Source organism: Cupressus sempervirens, chromosome 4 (genome assembly GCF_028749045.1).
Source record: "Cupressus sempervirens isolate cs-2001-9-10 chromosome 4, ASM2874904v1, whole genome shotgun sequence".
Taxonomy (NCBI): domain Eukaryota; kingdom Viridiplantae; phylum Streptophyta; class Pinopsida; order Cupressales; family Cupressaceae; genus Cupressus; species Cupressus sempervirens.
The window spans coordinates 116,823,942-116,850,764 of NC_143121.1; the positions used below are offsets into that span (position 1 = coordinate 116,823,942).

Consider the following 26,823-nt stretch of genomic DNA (forward strand, 5'->3'; position numbering starts at 1 on the left):
AACATTTTTATCTGATGGATAAAAATTAAGATTGTAATATGGAGGACCTCATGAAATGTATATTATATCTTAGTATTTAAAAAAAATTGGGATTTAAAATATTATAGACACATTTTCAGATGACATTCTTATTGAGGTAGTCCTTAACATTTACAAAGATTAATGCATTGAGAATAATAAAATTACTATTTTAAAACACCATATGTCATAAAAGAACTAAAGCTAATATGAGACAATTCTTACTCATTACTGAGATGAAGCCTTGTGTTCATGGATATTTGATTATGTTAAAAATATCTATATTTCTAATGCATGCATTATTCATTTGATTAAAAACAAGCTGAGTATATCCTCTAAAAACTTACTTGTAGTTTTGGTTAGTGCTAATTGAAAAAACAAATTTTTGCACCATAGTTTCATAACACTACTAAGATGGAAGATAAAAGAAAATGCATTTAGGAAGTAATATATTCTATATGTAGAACTCATAGGGTGAAATACGTAGAAAATAATTTTTATTATACAAGCCTTCTTACAATTTCTCAAACACATACACAAACATATGGTTGTGTATTTAACAAGAAAAATTACTTACTACAAAGTAGGCACAATACAACAATCTAACACACTCAAGCTTGTATGTTGTGGAGATGATAATAGAAAACATCATTAACTTCCTTAACTTTTCAAATACATGTGAGAATGGAGACTATGCAAAGCCTATTGACCTAGTTATTTATTGAATGCTTTAAGAATGGAAACAAAGTTTATCATGTTTCTATCACTAACACCAAAATTATTTCTTTTCAACATGCCACTTACTTTTGTGACATTAGATTTGATTTGTTCTCCTTCTTCTATCATGAAAACTTTAATTGCATTGACAATGTCCTCCTTAGTAAAATATCCATCATCTTCATCTCTACTAACTCCTACTCCCATCTTGAGGCCTTGCACAAGCTTCGCATTCAACCCTTCCTCAAAATTCATTGGAAGGGTTATGAGTGGCACCCTGAACATTAGGCCTGTTGTAATCGCACTCCATCCACAATGGGTTAAAAGGGCTCCAACAGAGATATGATTCAAAATGTATGATTCTGGGACCCACTTTGTCACCATCAATCCCTTCTCCTACAAAACAATTTAAACAATTAGAATATATCTTCCAACACAATATATTCTTGTTACTCTATGAAATAAAAATGGATTATTATTCTTTGAATATAAGAAAATCACATGCAACTCTTGGAAACTTCAAAATTGACATGCTTGATACACTTACAAGATTGACATGGAGATTTCATGACATACAAATTTAGATCAAAGCAAATTCAAATAGCTAAAGTTAACTAATTATTTTCAAATGTTATTTCTTTCTTAGTGTGTGACTCTAGAGGTTGTCCAATTTATGCTAGCATAAATAATTACAAAATTTCTTCAAACACAACATATTCTTTCCATTTTATGAAATAAAACAAGATTGTTCTTTTATGAACATATGAGTCTTTGAGATCTCAAATTGACGTGTTTCATTCTCTTAATAAATTGACATTGAGATTTCATGACATATACAAATTTAGATAGAGGCAACTCAAATAGCTAAAGTTAACTATTTATTTTGAAGGTTTATCTCTTCCTTAGTGTGTAATACTAGAGGCCGTGGAATTCAGAGTGGCTTAAACATCATAAATTAAGACTTGATTCATAGGTTAAAATCGTTTGATTGGCAAAATTGATTTATTTCTCAAATAGTAATATCTTCCTCAGTGTGTGATGTTTAAGAGTGATCCAGTGATTTATTTTTCTAAAAGTTAATTTCTTCCTTGGTGTATGATGTTTAAGATTGGTCCAGTGAGAATGACTTATTAAATAGTCAAAATTGATTTATTTTCAGAAACTCATTTTCTTTTCTAATGTGTGATGCCTGATATTTAGAAGTTACCACTGAGACCAACTAAAAGTATTAAATAGTTAAAATTGACAAATGAATAAGGAACAATATACCCCTAATTGATCTCTGAACCTTTGCGGCAGATCGTTTCCAGCAGGCAGAAACCAGAGGAACGGCGCGTTGCTCTCTCGCAGTCCCATTGCAATTGTGTCGAGCTGCTGGCGGGTGAAGACGCACTCGCTGCCGAAAGACAAGACCACAACGGAAGCGGCGGGCTGCGTATCGAGCCACTGCAAGCAAATGTCATCAACGCTTGGTGGCGATAGTTTAGGCACGAGTATACCAACGGGGAAAACCGGCCGTTTCACGAGGCTCTGCAAATACTCCACGTAAACTCCTTCGACCTCCAAACAAGTATTGCACGCCACCGCCCAACTATCCCGCATGGAAACGCTGGACCTCTCGGCGACGCTAAGCCCTCCATCACGCTTACCATACATCAGCTCCGTTGCCCTCCGCGCCTCGAACAACGCGAGGTGAACATTGGGCGAAGGGAATCCTGGCGGAGATACGGTGAGATCCTCCGCGCTAGGGTTTCCCGACGTGATGTCATGGTGACCTTGGAGAAAACTGAAACTGGCCACTCCCGATGGGAGGAACAAAATGGGGACGACGAGATTGTGCATCTTGGCAGCCACGCGTGGAACCCAGTGCTGCAGGCAATCGTACATCACAAAGTCCGGTGACAGCTTTTGTAAGAGCTCTTCGAAGGGCTTCTCCAATTGGTCCATGGCGACTGTGAGCAAAGGCAGCAGCACGACGGATGACTCGATGCCCGTTGGCAGCCTCTGCACGGCGGGCATCGCCAACTCTACCAGTTCTATTCCAGCTGTATCGGACACCTCGGGTTTGATTCGTTTCATGGTGAGTGCAGTTGAGACAATGAAGATGTTAAGGCCGTGAATGGCTAGGCTTTTGGCAAGCTCAACGAAGGGCATTATGTGACGGTGGAGAAGCTCGGCAGAAGGCATTGTGTGACCGTGGATGTGCCCAGGAAATATGACCGCACTAAGGTGTCTCTGCATTTCCTCCGCCATTGTTGGTGGGCCTCAAGTTTTTGAGCTTACAAAGTACAAGCACTCTTCTTTTAGCATGCTTTTATGGGCATTTATTGACATTTTTACTCGAATCATGCTAAACGTCTTCCATGTGGCTTAGCCAGGAAAGATGTCTAGCAGTCGTTCCCAATAGCTACCCTTCCAAATAATTGAGGAGTCTTGCACAAGTCTTCCTTGGTAAATATTGCATGTGCGTTGTTCACTATTTTAACATGTGCTTATGTCAATTTGTTTTTGCAATTTGATTTGTATAGGTCAAGAGATTTTTTTCCATGTTGGGTTGAAATATCTATGTCTGTGTTAAGTGTTAGAATTGTATGGTTACTCTTAAATATCTTATACTAAGGAAGAAATTAAGATTCAAAAAATAAATCATTTTTTCACTATTTAAAACTTCTAGCTTAGAAATCAAATGTTAGTGTATGATATTTAAGAGAATTTTATTTCTGTAAGTTATTTGTTGAAATGTCCCAGACAACACTAGGAGGTCTAATGATGGCTGGTTGTGGATCCTCTCTAATTAGCATGCATAAAAAGTTTAGAAGAATAATATCACGTAGCATTAATAGTTGATTAGAAATGTAGTAATAGTTGATATATTTTTAGCTTTCTTGTTGTTAATTGGTCCATTTGTACAAGATGGTAGTATTTTTTTTGGTGAGTTAGGAGGTGAACACAACAACTTAGCTAGGAAAGATGTCTAGCTATCCTTCCCAATATCTACCCTTCAAAATAATAAATCTCAAAAGACCTGCACAAGTCTCGCACAAGTCTCCATTGGTAAATATTGAATGTGTCTTGTTCACCATTTTCCCATTTGCTTAGATCAATTTGGTTTTGCAATTTTATTTATATAGGTTAACATATTTTTATTTCTCTAAGTTGTAGGTCAAGATGTCTTCATCTGTGCGAAGTGTTTGAATTGTCAGAATAATCTTAAACATCATATACTAAGAAAAAGAGGAACCTTCGAAAAATAAGTCAAATTTAACTCTCTAACATTTTTCATCTAAAAATAAACCTTTAAAAATGATGTTTAAATGATCTGAATTGTTATAATTCCATTTTATCCTATTTTTTTCCCACATTAACCTGTTTTTGTTATACGTATATCAAACTTTCTTGCATTGCACGTTGTCCTTGCTAAGTCTGTTTCCCCTTATTATATTGAGTCTTCAAACTTCGTCACTCCAAAATGTTCTTTTTAAATCCCCAACCCTACTGTTGACTATGCTAACAGCTATGCAAGTGGTTGAAAGTTTGGACTCTAATGCACTTGTGTCTGACAATACATGGCAGAACATCTAAACAGAAACTTGGCTAAGGTCGATAGATATTCTAGTTGTATTTGCTTATTGCGATTAATAGAATGTCTTAAATTTTTTTGGGCGAAATTACAAAAAAGTAAAAATATAAATGAACGAAAAGAGAATTTGCATTGATTCGTAATATCTACATACAAGTTTAACAGTTTTTCTTGTCAAAATTCATCTAATCAATTCCAACGACTTGAAAATTAAATTAACCACCAGTCTTCATGCTTTTCTTAGTATAGGACAATATGTTGAATTCAAAAATATAATTTATTACTTTACATATAAGACATAGCAGCTATGTAGTTATTTTCTTATTTCAGATGTAATATATAATATATATATATTTTAGGAATTTCAAATAATAAATTTCTTTTAAAAATTGTATTTGTAAAAAGTATTAATTTCATTTTCAATTGGTTAAAGTGAAATTATTTTGTAATTATTATTTGTTTAATATATATTTTAATATTAGTGATCTAAGTTCATCTAAATAATGTTTTAAAAATTTTCTTTAAGATGGACAAGAATTAAAATCATTTTATATTAAATTTGTATGGATTTTCTTTTTTATTATTGAAGCTGCTAAGTAGACCTTAGGAAATATGAATTATATAAATTTTATTTTTTTAAATACAATAGATCATATATTTATTATAAAAATATTAGAATATAAAGTTCAAGAATATAATTAAATTTGCATAATATGAATCATAATTTTAAACTAAGGCAAATCCAACTTCTCCTCTACATGTTCCATGGTGTCAATAATAAATGACTAAATTTAACCAAAAGTAACATTGTGATATTCTATCAGGATTTAACATTGTAGTTTTTGAGTCAAACTCATTGACCCATATATCTTGAGTAGTGATTCACACGTGAATCCATCTCTCATGAGAATAAATGGAACACTTAGCACTCATTGGATCTTGTTTTGGGTTCACTAGGATTTTTTGTGGTCGAAATTTCAAGTTACCTTGGTAGGAACCTGATATCCTTAGCTCTTATTGTTGATGCACTATTTTATTCATTGTCGGTAATGGTTATAATAAGTTTTATGAAAAAGGAGTTGGATGCCTTTTCATTAGGGTGCTCACCTAGATCCAATGAGTGCTAAGTGTTCCATTTATTCTCATGAGAAATGGATTCATATGTGAATCACCACTCATGATATATGGGTCAATGAGTTTGACTCAAAAAGTATAGAGTTAAATATGGTAGCAATATCACAATTTTACTTGTTGTGGAAAATATCTCCTACTTATCAAAAGTAACATGTTTTAAACTAATCAATAGATATTTGATGCCACTCTATGCTAGTTCCCAAAACAATATGCAAAAGAGAGAATTAAAAGTATCAAATAAGAGTCTTAAATTTCTAGATAACACTTGCACACTCTCAACTCTAAATTATTTTTAAAAAATAAATTCATGCATTAATATAAATATTATATATATATATATATATATTGGCAAAACATTATATTTATATTAATAATAACTGGTTCAAAATAGATCCCATAAAAAAGAACCATAAAAGAAAAACTTTGGTCATTGTTTGATACAAAAAAGATAGAGAAGAAGAAATATTGCATCAAGATTGACTATCTATCAACACTAATGAATATTGTCCTAGAGATTCCCAAATCGAGAATATAGTGATTACAAAGAGACCAAAACTCATATGAATACAATTCATTGTTTGGTGCTAGAGACAAAACCAAGAGCTCAGCCAAAAACTATTATAAAGATTACCATCACTAATCTACATCCAAAACACCAATTGAGACCATGATATTAGAAAGACATCTAATGCACGTGAAATCAGAGACCTTGAGCTACATACATTATCTCAAAAGAACAAGTGAGATCCATAAAGGAAAAAAGCATGCAAAATCATAGAGAAGTCGTGATTTACTATCAAATAGAATATGAGAAGGACTCAACCTTATTCTAAATATATTCTTTTGTCACAATATTAACCAAGTTGGGGAGATCAAGGAGGTTAAGTGGGGAGAGAAAAGAGTTAATATAGTACCCAAATTAATGAGATAGTCAGTTAAAAACATTGCCTTCTCTATAAGTATGAATGATGTAAAATTCAGAGATTGAATCAAGAAGAGACCATACTTGATGTTTAATACATGCATTAATAATAATGGATGAATCCCCTTCAACGTGAAAGCGATTTTGCAAGTTCAAAACCAAAAAAAAGGGCCAAGGCCTCAGCTTTGTTATTAGTACACTGAGGGAGTAAAGATGATTTCACTTCAATCACATGACCTTTAAAATCTCCAATGACTATACCATAGCTAGAGTTGCCTGGATTTCCTCTAGAGGTCTCATCAAAATTGAGTTTGAAATAACTCTCACTTGGAGGAATCCACAATTCTCTAGACTTTTGTCTCCAATACTCTTCTTCTCACTTACATAATTCAGATCACTCCTCTTCCAAATTCTTCTATCTTGAATGCATGTCAAAATTTAAACCATGGAGTAAAATATTCTCATTAATCTTGGCCAGATTTTCTTCTACTACCATTTTCTCCTCAAAAATATTTTTAAAAATAGGTTTATTCTAGATCTTGATAAGCCCTTTCACATACTGCATTTTCTTGTGAAACTGAAACATTTTGTTTCCTGGCTCTAATGGAGCTTCCTTCCATTGTTGTTTTAAGAAGCCATCAAAGTGGGGATGATGATACCATACACTTTCAAACAAAAATGGTCTAGAAAACCTAGTAAGAAGAGAATATGATGGACAAATGAACAATTAAATAGGGAAATGGCTAGATTTTGAATATGGTAGTATATCTAATTGGATAGTATAATTTTCCAATTTCCAACATTGTGAACACAAGAATCTATCCAATCTAACTGCAATATAGTTGAACCCAACTCTTCTATTACTCCAAGTGAAAGATCCAGCTTGTGGGGGAACATCAAATAGAGCATTATTTTCAAAAAGTCATTAAAGTCCTAGGTAGCTCTAGGAGGGGAATAATACCTCCACACATATCCCTGGGATGAAGAATGACATTAAATTCACCACCAATAATAAATTTGGAACCTACTGATTGCTGGATAAAACCTATAAGAGTACACCATAAACTTTGTTTATCTGATGTAGGGGTAGGGCCATAAACATTAATCGAATGGAATGAAAGTTCATAGTGTTGAATGGATAACATTTTCCAATTAGTTTGTTGATGACGATGTTGAGCCTTGATAGTCTTAGGATTCCATAATATAGCAAGGCCCCCAGAAGCACCTAAGCTAGGAACATGTGAGGAATTCCATGTTGACCAACATCCAACAGATTTTTGAAATTTATTTATTGATAGCTTTGTCTCCTGAAGCAAGACTAGATCACATTGGATAGAATCAAGATACTACTTAATCCTATTACACTTGTCAGAGGAATTAATGCCCCTAAAATTCCATGAGAGGATATTCATAACCAACAAGGAGCACTCTTGGAACTCCTTGTCAATCATTTAGAGGTAGGAAAATTATCATACAAAGTTGACTAGATCCCTACATCAAATTCATTTCTAGATTTTTTATCTTTTGATGGCCTACCCCTAGGCTTAGGATTTTTATTAGTTATAGGAGATGATGAGAGGGGGTGATTCTAGCATACATAATTTCTAAGAGAAATTGAAACTAACATTAGTAAGAAATGGATTGGCAAAGTGGGACCTAGTTGGACCAAAACTATCTGTTTGAGCAGGATACTTTTTGACTGCCAAGCCAAGATCTAAAACATTGATAAAGCCCTCCATCCTGGTTGAAGGGGGATCCAGTTTAAAGGGTACATTATCCTCAGGTAGGCCATGGAGCATGTTATCTTCATCAAAGAATTTGTGATGAATCCATACACTACACTCTACTACTAAAATTTGGGCATATTTAGAAGATAATGAATGTCCTTGGGAAACTAATGTAGCTTCTAATCTAGACAAGAAAGAAAGAGGTTGATCATTAAAAATGATCTTGTTAACAACAACATGCATCCAATAAGGATAAATAACATCTTCTTCATTGGCCACTAGACATATAATTGCAAGTTTAGAAGATGTCGATGATGTAAAAAGAGACGGATCTAGACTTATATATGTATCCCAATGAGTATTCCATTTAGAGAAAAGATGGGTAAAAAAAAACATAATTTTTTTAGAAAAATAAGAGGAAAATGACACTAAATTGGGAAAATTCATAAGAGAAAAATAATTCCTCAAAAAAGAACACTAGGAATTATTAGGACTCAAACAATCTCCATGGGATTGATCTTTTTGTGTATAACAATGACCCTTTGGCAAATGGTAAATAACAAGATTTACAAATGAGAAATGATATGGTTCACATGACATTTTGGCTTGAGATAGAGAAGCATCATTAAGGGAAAAAGGAATAGACCGTGTCCTAAAAGTGCACTTCAGTAGGTTAGAGTTATGATAGCTACAAACTATCAGATTAAAGCAACTTGGATCTTAGCATTGATTAGTAAAATGACCCAACCAACTTGTCATCTTAAATATAGTCTATGCATCCTAAATAATAATTGTTTGGTTCAAAAAACCATATTTAGATGAAATAATTAAGGAAGAAGGTAATGGTTTATTTAGATTTAGCAAGGCACAAAACCTTATAGAAAGAGATGGTTCATCAAAAGGCACTAGATCACATCAGATGAATACCCAAATTTTATTTTCTATTAATTCAATGATTTATAGATCTCTATTCTCCATTGGTAAAGCAAGAAACTCAATAAAAAATGGCATAAAATCATAGGTTGTATGACTAGGTTTAATGTTTGTAGACCAAGTGTTGGTATATATTTCCAACCTTTTACAAAACCAACTCTTAATTCAAAGAAAATTATCTGGACAAAGCTTAGAATCAAATATAGTAATAGAAAAAGAGGACGCATGATCAATGTAGAATAAATTACTAACACCATAATAGTAATGCTTTGCCCAAGAAAGAAGATCTGCAACTAGGAGGAAGGACCAAATCTTACCAATGATTACTATGTTGAGCATGTAAGAGATCTATGGTTCAGTAAGTCCATCTTCAATCACAAGAAACTAGGCATCACCATCTATGAGTGGCATTTGAATTGTCTAGATTATTATTGGGACTAGTTGATCTTACTGAAGATGTAGACCCCAAATTTTCTTTCCAAAATTTGATAGGCTGATTTCCCATAGATTTTTTTACCTACAAGTGAAATATTATTGGGATAGGGAAAAAATTTTTGATTAGTAATGGGGACATTATTTTGCCATAACAGATATGAAGGGAGTTGGTAGTTGAAATGTCTAATCTCCTCACTAGTTTTAGAAAAAATAGGTGTGGGTTGCTAAAGTGACCCATGAAAAATGTCAAAAATTGGCTAGATCTAGGGTTTGGTAGCCTTGAGACCATGTTTTTTCTTCTTTGCACCACATCGACTATGACCAAAGCCATATGATATGTTGAAATTCCTTACACTTATTTTTCCACCATGACGATGAAGAAGAGGAAGATGAGCTTGGTTCAGAAACCCCCCATCCACATCAAGCTCTAGTCCTTCCAGCCCACTCATGCTTAGTAGAACACTCAACAATTCCCCTTTCGCTAGAGATCTAAATCCATTATAGTGAATCTATGTCTTGTGAATGAAAATATATTTTCTGCCATCATCAGGGGTAATGAATCCATAACCCTTTTGTGAATCAAACAAATTGACCTTTCCAGTCCTTTTCCCACTCTGCATCATATTTGTGTTTTAGTAATCTAATTAAAAACTTTAGTAAATGTATACAAAAGCATAGATCTTAATTTGTTGAAGATCGTAGGTCTTGATTTCCTCACATGTAAGTATAGTAGAAAATTAATGATTGATAGAAGTCACAATTTGGTATCCTCGGCTACAAATTTGATTCTAACATTCCTTGATCCAAACTAATTTTTTGATGCAACTTTCCATAGGTTAATATCTAGTGCATGTGCCTTTGCATCGACTCCCTATGCTCTAGGCCTTCAAAACCCTAAAATTGGCAACTAGGGTTTTCTCTTGCCACTCTTGATGAATAAAATGCATCACATGTCAGGGCTCTATAGAAATGGCAATGGCGAGGCTGCTATATTATGTGGCCCTGCATTGACTCCATACTATCCAAGCCTTCTAAGCCCTCAAGCATGTTGGAATAGACAAAGTCATTGGAATGGACCAAGTCCACACCATTCTCCTATTGCATCTAAAACTGTAGTTAACTCCACCATGTGTGTGCATGATTGAATATATCTTCAAACACATGGAAAGGTTGTTAAGTATTAGTGTTATCACATTAAACAATCTACATGTATGATCTAAACTCTTCATTTGTAGCTAGAAGTCCTCTATTTATAGAGGCTGTCTAATCTATATTAGTGTGCAACTAGAGTAATAAAATAGTCTTGTTATCTGTTATCACCATTTTCTTTGTTAGTTCTATTTTTTGGGCTGTGATTTTATTTGAGTATGTCAATCTTTGATCTGTGTTGATTCATTAATCTTTTCTCTAACAAAATGTGACATAGAAGGTATGTTGTTGCCAAATAAAAAGAAAGGTTGATCATTGAAGTCAATGTCTAGAATGAAGAGAAATTGTGAAGATCAAATTAGTGATGATTGTAGTAAGAGGTGCATTATTGGTTGTGCCTGACACCTCAAAAGTCTTTTTTTTATTTCCTCTCAGTTTGATATATTGATGAACCATGTATTTGAAAAATATTCCTAGAGAACTACCGAGCATAGAGGCTGGGTACCCATGTGAGTTAGCAGATGGATTATTTTTCATATGGACTCAATATTATTATGCATGAGAAAAGTTTAGAGTTAGTTTCCTCAATATTGGAGCAATATTTTTGTTAAGTTTGAAGGGTTTGTGGTAATCCAAAATGAATTGTTGAGGCAGATCTATTGAATGGTTTGTGGTAGGCCAAAACCACTTGTTTAGGTGAAGAACCATTTTTGGTAAACAAAAACCACTTGTTTGGGTGAAAGATCCTAAAGCATTTTTTGAAGAGTTTGTGGTAAGCTAAAACCACTTGTTTGGGTGCAAAATGTAAAAGCTTTTTGAAATGCTTGTGGTAAGCCAAAATCACTTGTTTGGGTGAGAAACCCAAAAGGAAAATCAATTGCATTAGTTGGGGAAAATACCAAATGGTTATGGGTCAACTGGTTAAAAACCCATATCATAATGACAACAAAAAAAACTAATAATGAGAAGGAGAAGCATTTTTTATATATTGTAAAATAGGTACCTAACAAGGCTCAATGCCAGGATCTATTCTATTTGAATTTCTTATTGTAGTTTCTTCCACATAAAGAGTCTTTAGTGGTAGAAACTAAGAGAGCGTATTGGAATAGACAAAGTCATTGGAATAGACCAAGTCCATGTCATTCTCCTATTGCAACTGAAACTACAGTTAAATCCACCATGTGTGTGCATGATTTAATATGCCTTCAAACACATGGAAAAGATGTTAAGTAAAGTATTAGTGCTGTTACATTAAACCATCCACATGTACGCTCTAGACTCTTCATTTGTAGCTAGAAGTCCTCTATTTATAAAGGTTGTCTAATCTATATTAGTGTGCGGCCAGATTAATAAAATAGTCTTGTTATCTGTTGTCACCATTTTCTTTGTTAGTTCTATTTTTTAATAAGGTGATAGAATTTTGAGGGTCAAGCTCATTGACATAGACTGTATTAACCATTCCTACACTTACGACATCATCAATATCAACATCAAGGATTTGAAAGGTTATGAAGCCACATTTCAAGTAATGGACAAGGTAGATGGATCATGTGCCATGAAATTGAGTTTCATGGTTGATCCAATTCTTGGCCTCGCTGAATTGGAGTTTCTAAGCAAGTGGAGCTCTCTATTGGCCACCGTTTTCGATAGATTTTGACGCTTTGCTTCTTTCCTGTAACTTTCACATTGCTCTCTTTCCTTAAAAATAATCGACGAAAATGGATGTTGAGATTTGTATTCTTTCACATTTTTCCAGATCTCACTTCGCTCTCTGCGCTTTTCTCCCCTCGCCAGTACAATAAAAATTATTACGTCTTTGCGATGAAATAGTGTAAAAATGAAACTATTTTAATTCTTGAAAGAATTATCTATAATTTAAAAGTAGTTTGAAAAAACTCATGTATATGATGTAAGTTATTTTTCGCCTCATTAAAAGATACATAATAAAAGATCAAGCGTGTAAAATTTAATAATATGATAAAAATTAAATATGTGAAACTTAAATACATAAAGAACACTAAATATTAAATATATTAGTGAGTAATACATGAACATAACTAAATATTTTATTATCTCATATTAGACTATGAACATAAATAATTTCTTGCCCAAGAATTCATTCAAAAGTGACATTTTAATATTATTTATACTCAAAAGGGTATATTCTCTATAGTTTGACGATTGAAAATATCATCGAAGAGATTTTGATCTACTTGATGGGTTACATGGCTTTTCCCTTATTTACGTGTACTTTGAGGGGAATCAGAATATGGATAGCCATGCTAATAAGTTTGTAAGTGATCATCATAGTTTTTTAAGGAATTTATGAATGAGTAGTTTCTTGATGGATTTGAGTCTGAGTTTTCATGATGATGGTAATCCGTGGTAATTCAATATATGACTTGGGATTATTTCACTTATACATGCAAACATGTACGCTTCAATGTTCACCTTGTAGATGAAATTTCTCTTCTTCTTTTTTGGGTATGGTAATCAATTTTATCTGGGGTTTTCATGTGATGCAATGAGAAGACAAAAACATAATGGAGCCTATTATGTAGAAGAGGTGGAAAAATATTGAGTCTATTTTAAATGTATCCTTAATGATGATTTAACTCATTGAATTATAAATCTCTATGACATAATACTTTATTAAATATCGAGATAATTAATGGAACTATACAAAGCACTTCTATATTGTCTAGTATGTATTTCCAAATGGTAGCATCCTTGTTTATTTATATAAGGAATAAATCAAGAGAAGACACATGTCCCTTCATGAGACATTTCTATTCATCAATATAATTAATATAATGAAAACTTTAACTATAGTTGTATATATATATGTAATTATATTAATATTTTTTGCTCTCACATGTTTATCATCATAAAGCTACAAAAACATCAACACTTCCTCTTAGCTAGGGAGGATAAACAAATGGAAAATATTACACCATTAGTAATATTAGGTATGAATTTTTTTAAAGATATCTTTGATCATAAAATATCCACAATTTTAACATCAACAATATTGGCCTTAAGAATATCAACATTAGGTATTCACCAAAACTGTGAGTAATGGTCTCTACAATATCAATACTTGATATTCACCATGTAATCAATAAGGCATAGTTTCCATAATATCAACATATGATATTGACCATTTTGATATCACATTTGAGTATTGGTCTCTAGAATAACAATATATTATATTCACCAAATAATCTTTCGATTAATGGCCTTCGAAATATTGAAATTCAAGATAATCACCAAGTACCATGAGAAATGGTCTCTTGAATATCAAGTTGCATGATATTATGTGTCATAGCCTCCAAAACATCAATTTTCATAACATTCACCATGTATTCAAAATTTTCATAAGGCATGCACACACATTCTCATAATACTTACCATATGAATATCCACCATGAAAAGGATAATCTATCATAATATGCATCGACATCATAAGATATCTATTATAATAGAAAATTTCATTATTATAAGATAGTAACCTTTCAATAACTTGTGTAAATAAAAATGATGATTATTTTGAAGTTGTTACTTCCTCATGATGTGCACAAGGGGTAGTTCAACTAAATCATGTAGTCACATGTGTGATACAATTTTTTTATATGATGTAAATACTCCCTTTAATTAAATATGATCGAGATCATCAAAGGATGACTGAACCATGGTTGTTTAGTCTATAATTTGTGAAAATTCGTTCAATATATATTGTTTCTTATGTCTCTATTTCCATTGAGTCACATTTGTGCAAACATGATCATTGTATTACCACTAAACATTGTCAAGGAGGGTCTCTGCTACAATTATCTATTGTTGGTTCTTTTTTGACACTTGCATCTGCCTTTGCATGCCACTCTTTTTATCAGTTAGAATGGCTATGATGTCCTATGCATGATATATTTTGTGGGTGAAAAATGATCTTCTTAAGACTTCCAAAAATCTTATAATCTCTATCATTTCCATCTATTTTTCTAAATTTTTAACATTTCTCTAATACTATTTTAAATTTTAGGATTGTCATTAATATAATAAGTACTACCATAATATCTAGTCTAAAATTTCCAAATGGCATCATCCTCTTGTATTTGTCTAAGGAATAAATAATTAGAAGAGACATGTCCCTTCATGAGACATGTCTATTCATCAATATAATTAATATAAAAGACTACACACACACACACACACACACACATTTATTTATCTTTAATCTCATACCTTTATCTTCTTAAAGCTACTAAAATATTAACATACCCTAACTATACAAGTATTGATGAGGGTTCAAAGGATCGAATTATATAGTATTATGGGATGGAGTTGGTGACAAATGAGGTCATCATTTTGCAAGTGCCCAAAATTCATAGTGATGGCAAAAAATATATAGGGATAATAAGTTGACTTTTGAGGTTGTACATGCATTATTCCTCTAGATGTAATGGTGAGAAGACATTTAAATTACCAATGATAGTTATGACCATCTCTATCGTACAAAGGTATGTTAGGATGTTAGAAATATTAGTATTAGGTGTCTCTTGATGGGACTCATAATAAAGATAAAAATGAATCCCTCTCTAATGCTAGTCACATTATTTGAAATTGAGTAATTAGATCTTGGTTGAGAAGGAAAACATTTCCTATGGATAAATAAATTTAAAAAAAACATTTAAAAAAGGAATAGAAAATGATTATAATCCTTTCATCTAATAAAAAATAATGACCATATAAAGAGTTTTTGTAGAAATATTTGAAAATTCAAAAAATTCCTTTATTATGTTTTGTCAAACTTGGAATGAAGAAGTAACTAAAGAAAACTACAATTCCTTTTCTTAGTGTTCAAAAGAATTCTATGTTTACTCCCCTAAAAATTAGCAACTATTTTTTATATTTCAAGTTTAATTTAATGATAAAATTAATGATAAATTAATTATTGATACTTTTTTGTAACTTATTTTTATTGAAGTAGAGAATTTATTTATTTATTTTTATCATCCTAGGTTAGATATTTCCAAAATATACACTATGTTCTCTATGAAATTAAGAGTAGCTAGCTTGATATAATCATAATTGAAGAATAAATGAGGTCTTATTATCGAAGGAATGGTACCCTTTATATTTTACCATGTTTATGAAGCTATTATCATTTTTCTAAATAGGGGATTTCTGGATGAATTTAGTTTCGTATTTCATATTTAATTCATAATTATTAATATTTTTCCTTCACAAAAATATTTAAACATGAAAATATTTTACTCTTCTTTTTAGTTTTATTTCAATATATAAGGTTGAAACATTGGAATAATACAAATTTTGGATAGCTTAACATTATTTTATTAAAAATAAATTATAGTTTAATATTACTTCTCATATAAATAATTATCCCTTATTAAGAAGTAACTCACTTAGGAATTTAGTTACAAGAAATTAAGAGTTTAATTTGAAAAAAAAAAGATGAGAATGGATAACATTGAATTTTATGTGTGCAAGAGTGTCATGGACACACAATTGTGTCTACTAGAATATTTATGTATTATAATTAGCACAAGAGGCAAAATTAGGAACTTTTGGAGTTAATGTAGATCAAATTTTTACCAATTTTTTTTCATATTGTGTAATGGGAAATCATATATCTTACATAGAAAACATCAAATACAATAACTATTAAGAAGCATTTATTTTGATATGTCATAAAATATTAGACATGTACATATGTCTACTGATTGTTGTCTATTAGTGTCTAACACTTAGTCATATACAAGGTAAAGTTAGAAGTTCATCATTGCAACTGAGCAACTCTATATAGGTCGAGTCATATAAAGAATTTTAAATAAAAATGTATATATCAAGCTCTATAGGGGTTGAGCAAGTGTTTGGTCGCCGAGTATTTTCAATGTAAGCTAAGTTCAATGATTACTGAGTAGTTCAAGTATATTAATGTTGAGTTACACAAAAGGTGTTGAGCAAGGTAGAAATTGAGTATCAGAGACAGTAAGTGCTTAGCAATGAAGAATTAACATTCAAGTCATGAATGATACAAACTTTGAGGTAAATAATTTCAAGCTAGTGTGGATAAGATATTTAATACTTGTAGATGTTGTGAAATGGGCACTCTGAAAATGCCTAAGAACTAAACCAATTGCTGAAAGAAATTTTAATGTCTTTATGTAGGTTTCAATCCACATAATAGAGCAAGAAGGAATTTATGCAAATTGAAGATTGAGCTACTGCTGAAATAATATTAGTTCCCAAAATGGTAAAATAAAATACATAGTGATGTATTCCAAAGGCCAAACCCCAAGGGAATGGCATCTAGAATGTTACAAGAGAGGATGCATGTCCTCTAATACCAAGACCAAATCTCCAACTCACACCTCCAAGCTTTTATCAAATGCAATTCACAATCATCCAATTCTCAACAATGACTCTCCCACCTGTATTTATACTTTTCCTACACCCTTCTCATTATTGTCATGTCCATTATTACCATATATGTTGCCTTGACCTCCATTATCATTGCCCCTATTATTTTTGTTTACATTGTTGGCATCACCTTGATTAATATTAATGCCCATCTATCTAGCCATTAGCTACAACATCATATCCATTTTCCTATTCTGCTACTCTGATGTATCCAATAACCTAAACATTACATTTTCCTAATTTGGATTGGTATTCCTATCATCTCGCTCACCCATACTAGTATCTTGTTCAAAGAATATATCCTCTATATTTGTATGACTTGATTGTATGTCCCTCTACATAGATGAACTACCCTATTCATTCTACAATTCTAAACTCCTACTTTGTCTTGCTCTGGTATTGCAAAAATTATAAAGCCCTTGTCACATTTTCAAACATAGATGCTGAAGATCTCCATAGGATGGCAGGACTTATAGCTCTAATACCACTAAAATTGGCACCCTGAAAATACCCAAGCACTAAACAAATTTCTTAAAGCAATTTTAATGTCTTTGCATAGGTTTCAATCCACATAACATGAGCAAGAATGAATTTATGCAAATTGAATATTGAACCACTACTGAAATAATATTAGTTCTCAAAATGATAAAATCAAATACATAGTAATGTATTCCAAAGGCCAAACAACAAGGGAATGATGTCTAGATTGTTACAGGAGAGGATGAACATCTTCTAGTGCCAAGACCAAATCTCTAACTCACACCTTTAAGCTTTTATCAAATCTAATTCACAATCATCTGATGCTCAACAATGACTATCCCACCTCTATTTATACTTTTCCTACACCCTTCTAGAAGGAAATCAAATATTAATTAATTTCAAGTACTAGAAGATTCCCCCTTCCAATAATGAATGAACTATCTAGAAACTCCTCCCTTGCAATACAATAGTTAATTGTGCTTCTAGAAAATTAAATTACTAGAGGCTTCCCTTTTCCAATAATTAATGCACACTCTAGAAGCTTCTCCCTTGAAATATAGTAATTAATTAAATTAATTAAATAAAAGATGGGGACATTACATTTTTTTACAAATATCACTAAACATTTTATGACATGGATTACAGATCCCTATGTTTTGTGATGAATCAATCAGATGAAGGGGCAAAATCAGGAAACATCTAGAAACCGCTTTTTAAAATATTTAAATAGAGTAGATCCAATTGTATTTTGATATGGGTGATAGAGTACGGTAATAAGGAGTGAACAAGCTATTTGTGTGATCACAAATAAGATCATGTATGATAGTGCAAGCATTGAAGAAGAGGAAAATAGATCATTTGTTTCATAACAGAGGAAGCAACCTAGTCAAAGAGTGAAGGACAATAAAGCTATATCAGATTAGAGATCAGATCAAGAAAATCCAAAAACAACTTATCAGACAAATCTGAGGATCAAGTCTTGAATTAATTCCAATAGATTTAGTCAGATATAATCTCTTAATATAGAAATTTTAATAGGTCTTTGTAAATATCCTAATAGAGTCCTTACTTTGTTGTATGTGTGAAATCCTCTAACAAAGTAAGACCTTATAGTCTTAACAACTTTTAACAAGGCATACCCCTCATAGGGTAGATGGATATGGTCTTACATTGTACCTCTAATAGATTAAATTTATTAATGGAGTAGGGTAAAAGCATAGATCTATGTCACCATTTGGGATATCTAGGAGTCTTATGACCGAAATAGTTATGGCCAGAAGGGTTTCAACCATAATGATTTTAATTGTACAAACGTGGCACTTTCACTCGGGTATGTGGCCACTGGGGTTTTGGCTAGAACCCTTTTGGGTGAAACAGTTTTGACTGTACCACACCCCCCCCCCCCCACCCCCCCCCCCACCGCCCCAAAAAAAGAAGCAAAAATCACTTGTTGAGTGTCATTTACATATTGTTGTGATTTTGAGAGTGGTTTAGAGTGTTTTGGCCATAACTTGTAAGTGTTTTTTGTTTTGTTTTTTAGTTATTAGATGTTAGCATTAGTTAAATTAATTGTCCTTTAAGTGTTTTAGTAATTAAATTAATTATATTTTAAGTATTTTATTAATTAAATTAATTATATTTAAAGTGTTTTAGTAGTTGATTATTTAGATTAGTTAATTTTTATAATATATAGATAGATCAATATGTAAGATTTAAAGAACTATATAGTTTTTTCAATTAAATATCTATTTAATCATAAATGAAAGTTTTACATCAAACATAGAAAATTCAAGTTGAGACCTAGACAACTAAAGTAATTACATTTGAGAAAATATTAGCATAGTACAAACCTATATAGATAACTAACATGTAACTTGAAACATTAGTTATGTAGCTAAACTATAATAAGTTCTAGTTCTTCAAACATGAAAACTTAAAATTTAACCAATTTCAAACTTAGAAAACTTGGAAACTATAATAACATGCATGCACATAAAACTTCAAAAACTTATTAAGACCTCAAGATATCTAAAAAATAGTTACATTTTAGAAAACATTAACATAGTAAACCTATGTACTATTTAATAACATGTGCATTTTTTTTTTCACATACATGAGCTAGATACATCAATTTTCAATATATAAATTTAACATGTGTGTTAAATTAAAATGATCTATATTTTTTAGTTACATTCAACTTTGTACTTACATGTATTAAATTAAAGTTAACTTTTAGTTTTATATGTACTTACATATATCTTAACTCTACATTTATAGATAGAGATCTTCTTTGCATATATCATTATGGCATCTAGTAGTGCGCCTACATCCTTGAGGGGGGCTAGTGTTTAGGGTGGGGGTTGTAGTGCTGAGTCAGGCACAACACGTAGATTGATATCATTGTATGAGGAGAGACAACGTCTATTCAGAGATACAGTTGCTACGTGATCTCATGCTATAGATTATCTAGATTCTACACATTTGGCTTCTACCACTCTCCCTAATAGGGAGAAGATTATTTCTATGAGAGATGAGTTATGCCATATGATTGAGATAATAGATAGGTACAACCCATTTGATGATATCAATATTGAGACTTTTTACTCTTCTCTTTCTCACAGTGTCACTAGTATTGTGAAGTATACATAGATTGATAGTGAGGTCTCCACCACTATTATGAAGAGTATGTTTCTATTATATATAGATAGGCCTAGGGTTAGAGGTTATTCACCTACAAAGTGTATAGATCAACTTGTTCTACCATTTATATATCCTTGGTGGTTAACTACGCATCATAGGTGGCCACAGAAGGATGAGTTTGCTCTTTATTTCTACAAACAATTGTTTACAAAATTTTATTTACATCATGATGTTGATTATATAGATTTTCTAGGTCATGTTGGATAGGGCCTTGGTAGATTTTTAGAGAGATTTAGACCCGTGGACACCTCTATGCCAATTAATAAATGGGAAATGGTGGGTCCAAACCTTTTCGTCATGTCGAGAGATCCAAAAATGGCTTTGTGGGTATGGCTATTCCTGATGATATAGTCAAGAATCAGATATATTAGATAGCATTTCCATAGTTGTTGTGCAGTTACAAGAGATGTCTTCAGATGGATGTTGCAAAAATATATTACAATCTTGTGGTACAATTTCAATAGCTACATCCACTAGCACAGGAGTTGATGATGTGTATGAGATAGTAGATATGCCATCTCCACTAAAGGTTTCTATTATATCAAATGTGGATGCATTGCATCGTATGGCATCCTATTTAGCATCTGATCTTCTCAGTTCATGTCAAGCATTATCGATAGTCACGAAGATTCCTCTTCATGACATTGGTGGACACATTAGCCATATTCTCTCATCTACAATAGGTTCACAGTTCTCACAAAGATAGGAGGATATCCCTACACATTCTACAACATCTATCCCCACACCTATATAGGATCCTATAGCACCTGCTCCTAAATAGGGCTTTACAACATCCACCCCCCAACCTCCTATAGCACCCTCCCATACTTAGGCCCACATAGTATGATAGGGTCTATTTACCACTATGATTTTAGATGAGAAGGTCAACCTGGACTAGGCTACACTATCACTACATGATTCAAATATCATTCAAATTGGTAGAGTATTACACGATGCTATGGTAAATATAAATTTACATGTTGAAATTTACTTCTTCTTTTTTGATGAAGGGGTAAACACTTTGAGCTGGAGCTATGAACTAGTGAGGCCAAAAATAGGGGACCTCATCCCCATAAGATTTGAACCTTGATGGCAAGGATAACAACTCAACAACTGAACCATCACAACATGCCACTATTGGCATGTTGAAATTTACTTATTACTAAAATTTACATAGGTATATTTGTTTAGTGTACTTGAGCTTTTATACATGCACTTTAAAGAGACATACATATATTCAAGTGATTAAATTTAACTTGTGTACATAAATGTGTGTTCTATAGGGTCTTAATGATAGTATCTTGCATTTTGGAGATCTTCAGACTCAAATAGATTCTGTACGATATGAGTCACATGTATGTTATGCATTTTTTATTATATATTTGATAGATATATATGTACATATGATATAATACATGAACATATACATATAATTTTATAATTAAATTATAAATTCCTTTCATTTTACACAAGGTTTAGACCTAGATCATAGAGCCTTTTGGGTTCATGGATTAGGAGGGGGATGTGGTTGATCTTATATATCATGTTTATTTCATTGATGTTGGGATATTACACACACACACACACACACACACACACACACACACACACACACACACACACACACACACACACACACACACACACACACACACACCTATATTAAAAACAATTTAATAGTGTTAATTTTGTACATATTATATTCATCTCTTATGTTTATGTTGAATGTATCTATGTTTTTAATATTCATATTTTTATTTCATAAATCATGTGTTATTTTGTACATGTGTTATGTTGACATTTAATCAATAAATTTAATAGATATCTAAAATCATAAAGAGTAATAGTAAAGAATACATGATGTGAACTACAACATTTAATCGCTAAATTTAATACATATCAGAACACAAAGAATACATACGAACATAAATAATGTAATATGTGCTATAGAATCAATTTTAAGAGTGCATTTAATTAGTAAAGGATTTTTACTAATAGGATCTCTTAAGAGGTTGTCTTAAGGGGAGGTCTGAATGAGAAGTCTTAAGGGGAGGTCATAAGGGGAACTCTTAGAATGGGATGTCTTAAGGGGTTTTCTTAAGGGGAGGTCCTAAGGGGAAGTCCTAATGGGATGTACGTACATATATAAATACATGAAACCACACACAAAATATAAATAACAATACATTTTCATCACTAAATTTAATACATATAAGAACACAAAGAATACATGTACGAACATGAAGAATGTAATATGTGCTATAGAATCAATTTTAAGAGTGCATTTAATCAGCAAAGGGGTTGTCCTAATAGGATGTCTTAAGGGGTTGTCTTAAAAGGAGGTCCTAAGGGGAAGTCCTAATGGGATGTACGTACATATATATACATGAAACCATACACAAAATATAAATAACAAAACATGTTCATCACTAAATTTAATAGATATAAGAAGACAAAGAGTACATTTACGAACATAAAGAATGTAATATGTGCTATAGAATCAATTTTAAGTGTGCATTTAATCAGTAAAGGGGTTTTCCTAATAGGATGTCTTAACGGGTTATCTTAAGGGGAGGTGCTAAGGGGAAGTCTTTAGGGGATGTCATAAAGGGAACTCCTAGAATGGGATGTCTTAAAGGGTTGTCTTAAGGGGAAGTCTTAAGGGGAGATCATAAGGGGAACTCCTGGAATGGGATGTATTAAGGGGTTGTCTTAAGGGGAAGTCTTAAGGGCAGGTCCTAAGGGGAAGTCCTAATGAGATGTATGTATATATACACATGAAACCATACACAAAATATAAATAACAATACATGTTCATCACTAAATTTAATACATATAAGAACACAAAGAGTACATGTATGAACATAAAGAATGTAATACATGCTATAGAATAAATTTTAAGAGTGCATTTAATTAGTAAAGTGGTTGTCCAAATAGGATTTCTTAAGGGGTTGTCTTAAGGGGAGGTCCTAAGGGGATGTCTTAAGAGGAGGTCATAAGGGGAACTCCTAGAATGGGATGTCTTAAGGGGTTGTCTTAAGGGGAATTCTTAAGGGGAGGTCGTAAGGGGAACTCCTAGAATGGGATGTCTTAAGGGGTTATCTTAAGGGGAGGTCCTAGGAGGAAGTCTTAATGGGAGGTTGTAAGGGGAACTCCTAGAATGGGATGTCTTAAGGGTTTAAGGAGATATATTAATAGGAGGTCCTAAGGGGAAGTCCTAATGGGATGTATGTACATATATATACATGAAACCATACACAAAATATAAATAACAATACATGGAACATCACTAAATTTAATATGTATAAGGACACAAAGAATACATGTACAAACATAAAGAATGTAATATGTGCTATAGAATCAATTTTAAGAGTACATTTACACAAAATATAAATAGCAATACACGAATGTTCATAATTTGTACCATATATCCAAGATCCATGATCAAATGTATATAAATTTATAAAATATATATCCAAAATGATGTGTATGTAGCTAGTAAATATGAAAGTATGAGAGATGTATATAGAAAATAAGTACACCTAGCTCTAAACTAGAGCTCCACAAACATTGTATTGTTAGGATCCTCTCTATTTTTTATTATCTCTAGAATATTTTCATGTTCTTCAATACGTAGTTTCCAATTTTGATTTCCAAGATGTCCTCTTCTTGGTATTGCATCGAATTGCAACTTTGTTGCTACAACATGGTTACTATATTGTAAAACCTTTTCTCCAATCATGTATTCAATAAATTCTATACCATTGTTGGTTATCCTAATTTGTTGATAATATGTTCCTTCAACAATAATTGATCCAATTAGATATGACTATCCATTAGCATCCATATTTCCTTCTAGAAACTTTTGTTTTTCTTTTATGCATCTTAAAAGATAATAGCCTACATTTTCTACATTATCTACTAAGGCTTGGACAACAAAAATATCTCCTACAATGTACATAAAAATAGACATGTTTATAATGTGAAAAATTTAATGAACATACATGTGTGTCATATATATGGACATATGCCACAAACCTAGCATAACTAAATCCGAAACACACTCATAATTAGCTAAATATATAAGATCATGAATGTCAATGTCAATGTCAGCATCTTCAAAAGGAGGCATTCTGACCATGTCCTTTAAATCCCAATGTGAAACATAACCACTGACAATATTTTCACATACACTCATTGGATTGTCCTTCATGCAGTCATCGTAAAAACTTGATTTCTCTCACACTTTAGTCACTGGGGGTTTGTGGTGCCTTGTAGTCACCACTTGATGTAAACTTCCAATACTAGAAATCATTTGATAATTCTAAGGATTATATTATCTATATTTGTTACAAATACAAATAATTTAATTAAAAACTTGAGTTAGAAGAATATGTACACACATATACATTTATTATATCAAATAAATAAATATATTTAATACTTGTACCTTTCACTTCCCAAAAATAATGATTATTGTATTCAATATCATGAGTAGAAAAATGATATTTACACCATTCACCAATTTCTTACACATTATTTATCCTATTACCTTCAGTAACATGCACATGCACATATATAATTAAAAATACATTAAATCTATGTATATATATAATTAGATCAAGAACACACTAAATGTATATACATATGTACCAAAAAGATCATATTTTCAAAGTGTGCACTTTATACATGCTCCTGCTCCATTGTACTCCCCTTTTCCATGTCCACTTTCAGAGAAATTCCACAAAAACCTAACATTTCTTCTAGCATGTTGCATGGATAACCAATTAAATGCTTATGTATATTTAAATTGTCCCATGAGTTCATGAAATGAAATTAAAAAATAATTATATATATCAAATTGAAATATGTGTACAAATCAATATAAGTTTTACATTTAAAGTTAAATAAAAAAAGTACATGTATGCATACACGAACCTGCACAACCATTGGACTAGATCCATTGCTCTAAAACATTTATTCCATGATTTCTAAGATCTTTAGAGAACATTACAAAAAAATGAGCGGCATAACTCCTATCATGAACTCTATCATTGCAAATATAGAAATCAATCTCCTTGATGATAATGTTTTCATTTTCCTCTGAACTTTCTATCTCTTCCGCCTCAAATTGTGCATGTCTATAAGTCACTAGAACAAATATTGCAATTTGTTTAGAATGAAAATATTGCCCTTAAAGCTCTGTTTGAGGTGAAATTGTAAAGTTCTCAAAAAAATTTACAACTGAAAGAATACAACTAGGCTTAAAATAATTTTTTGAATCACAAAATTGTTTATCTTGTCATCGTGCACCATGAAAATGTTGGATATGTGGATATTTCAATGGAAAAAACTTCGGTTCATAAACTCATCATACTGCAATTCACTCTCCTTCAATATAATTTTTTCGGATTCAACTACTATCTTATTTTGGTGTGTCTCATATTCATATCTCATCCATGAATTGGTGTCGATTCATCAATATTCTCATTTTGCAATAGAAATTTAGATAAATCTCCACAATTTGGACACTGATTTATGATGCATTATACTTTGAACTCACCTAAATCTTCTAATTTTTCACATAATTTAGACTTTCAAAATTATGATGTACTGCTAAGGATGACCAAATTTGGATCAAGTACTGCCATAACTTTTATATATGATTGCAAGTGTAGAGAAAATTCAACATGGTTTTGACAACAACAAGTTTCACCTATCTTATTTATGCATAGAAAGGAAGGACATAGAATCTCAAACATTCTTTGACATATTTACACATTTGGAAATTCCTTCTTGAATGTTTGAAATAATTCACTCTGTGTTGTATCTATAGAATGTTTTGGAAGTTTAATTTTAGCTCCTATCTTTTGATCTTTAATTTGTATAGTATCACGTCTATTGGAAGAAACATGAGATGATGTGGTCTAAAATTCAATAACCTATCTTTTTACATCTTCAAAAAAAAATTTCTTTTTGAGGAACTTTTCAAATATTCACCCAATTATTCTCAATATTTTCGTCTAGCATATTTATCCTCCTAGTGTATCTTTGAATATTTCTTCTAGATATATCTAGTAAATTAGAAATTGCACGTACTTGTTTTCTATGTGTCAACTTTCTACTAGATATAGTAGTCATCAATGCTCTATGTGTAGTGCTCAAATCACCTCCTTCAGTTGTGTTGTCAATTTTGTTATAAGCAGTTTGCAAACTTTCATCTATAGTTTTATCAAAATTATGCGCATGGTTTTTCCTATTATCAAAACCCAACAACTCTAAAATAGGCCTCATATCTTTTCTCCTAAATAACTTGACAAATAATTGTGCCTTTCCAAATATAATTTTGTTTTTAAAATATTCATCCCACATGTTTTGGAAATAATTTTTAATAGTGTTCTCTTTTACCATTTCTATAGATGGAATTTGACTAAAAAGTAGGTCCTCATCCAAATCCATCAAATTTCCTAATCATAATAATATTTTTCTATCATTAGAACTACCAATTTGTTCATCATCATGAATCTTGTCCTCTTCATGAATCCTATCTTATTCATTAAAATTAGTAGGTTGGTTTTGATTATGTT

General features: G+C 31.9%; 1 protein-coding gene across 1 annotated transcript; it reads right to left on the reverse strand.

The window, feature by feature from the left end:
• Window positions 1–493: 493 nt before the first annotated feature.
• Window positions 494–3,003, reverse strand: LOC149560205 (UDP-glycosyltransferase 91C1-like). The gene is made up of 2 exons (XM_089823571.1): window positions 2,005–3,003; window positions 494–1,131 (listed from the first exon to the last, which is right to left on the reverse strand). The coding sequence occupies exons 1-2, from the start codon at window positions 2,986–2,988 to the stop codon at window positions 733–735; spliced, it is 1,383 nt and encodes a 460-aa protein (XP_089679697.1). The 5' UTR covers window positions 2,989–3,003; the 3' UTR covers window positions 494–732.
• Between the last annotated feature and the right edge of the window lie 23,820 nt (window positions 3,004–26,823).

Excerpts from the sequence above, each read along its gene's own strand:
- LOC149560205 (XM_089823571.1), bottom strand. The coding sequence starts at position 2,988 with ATGGCGGAGGAAATGCAGAGACACCTTAGTGCGGTCATATTTCCTGGG. Across the intron at positions 1,132-2,004 it reads GGTTCAGAGATCAATTAGGG|GAGAAGGGATTGATGGTGAC; the intron begins GTATATTGTTCC and ends ATTGTTTTGTAG.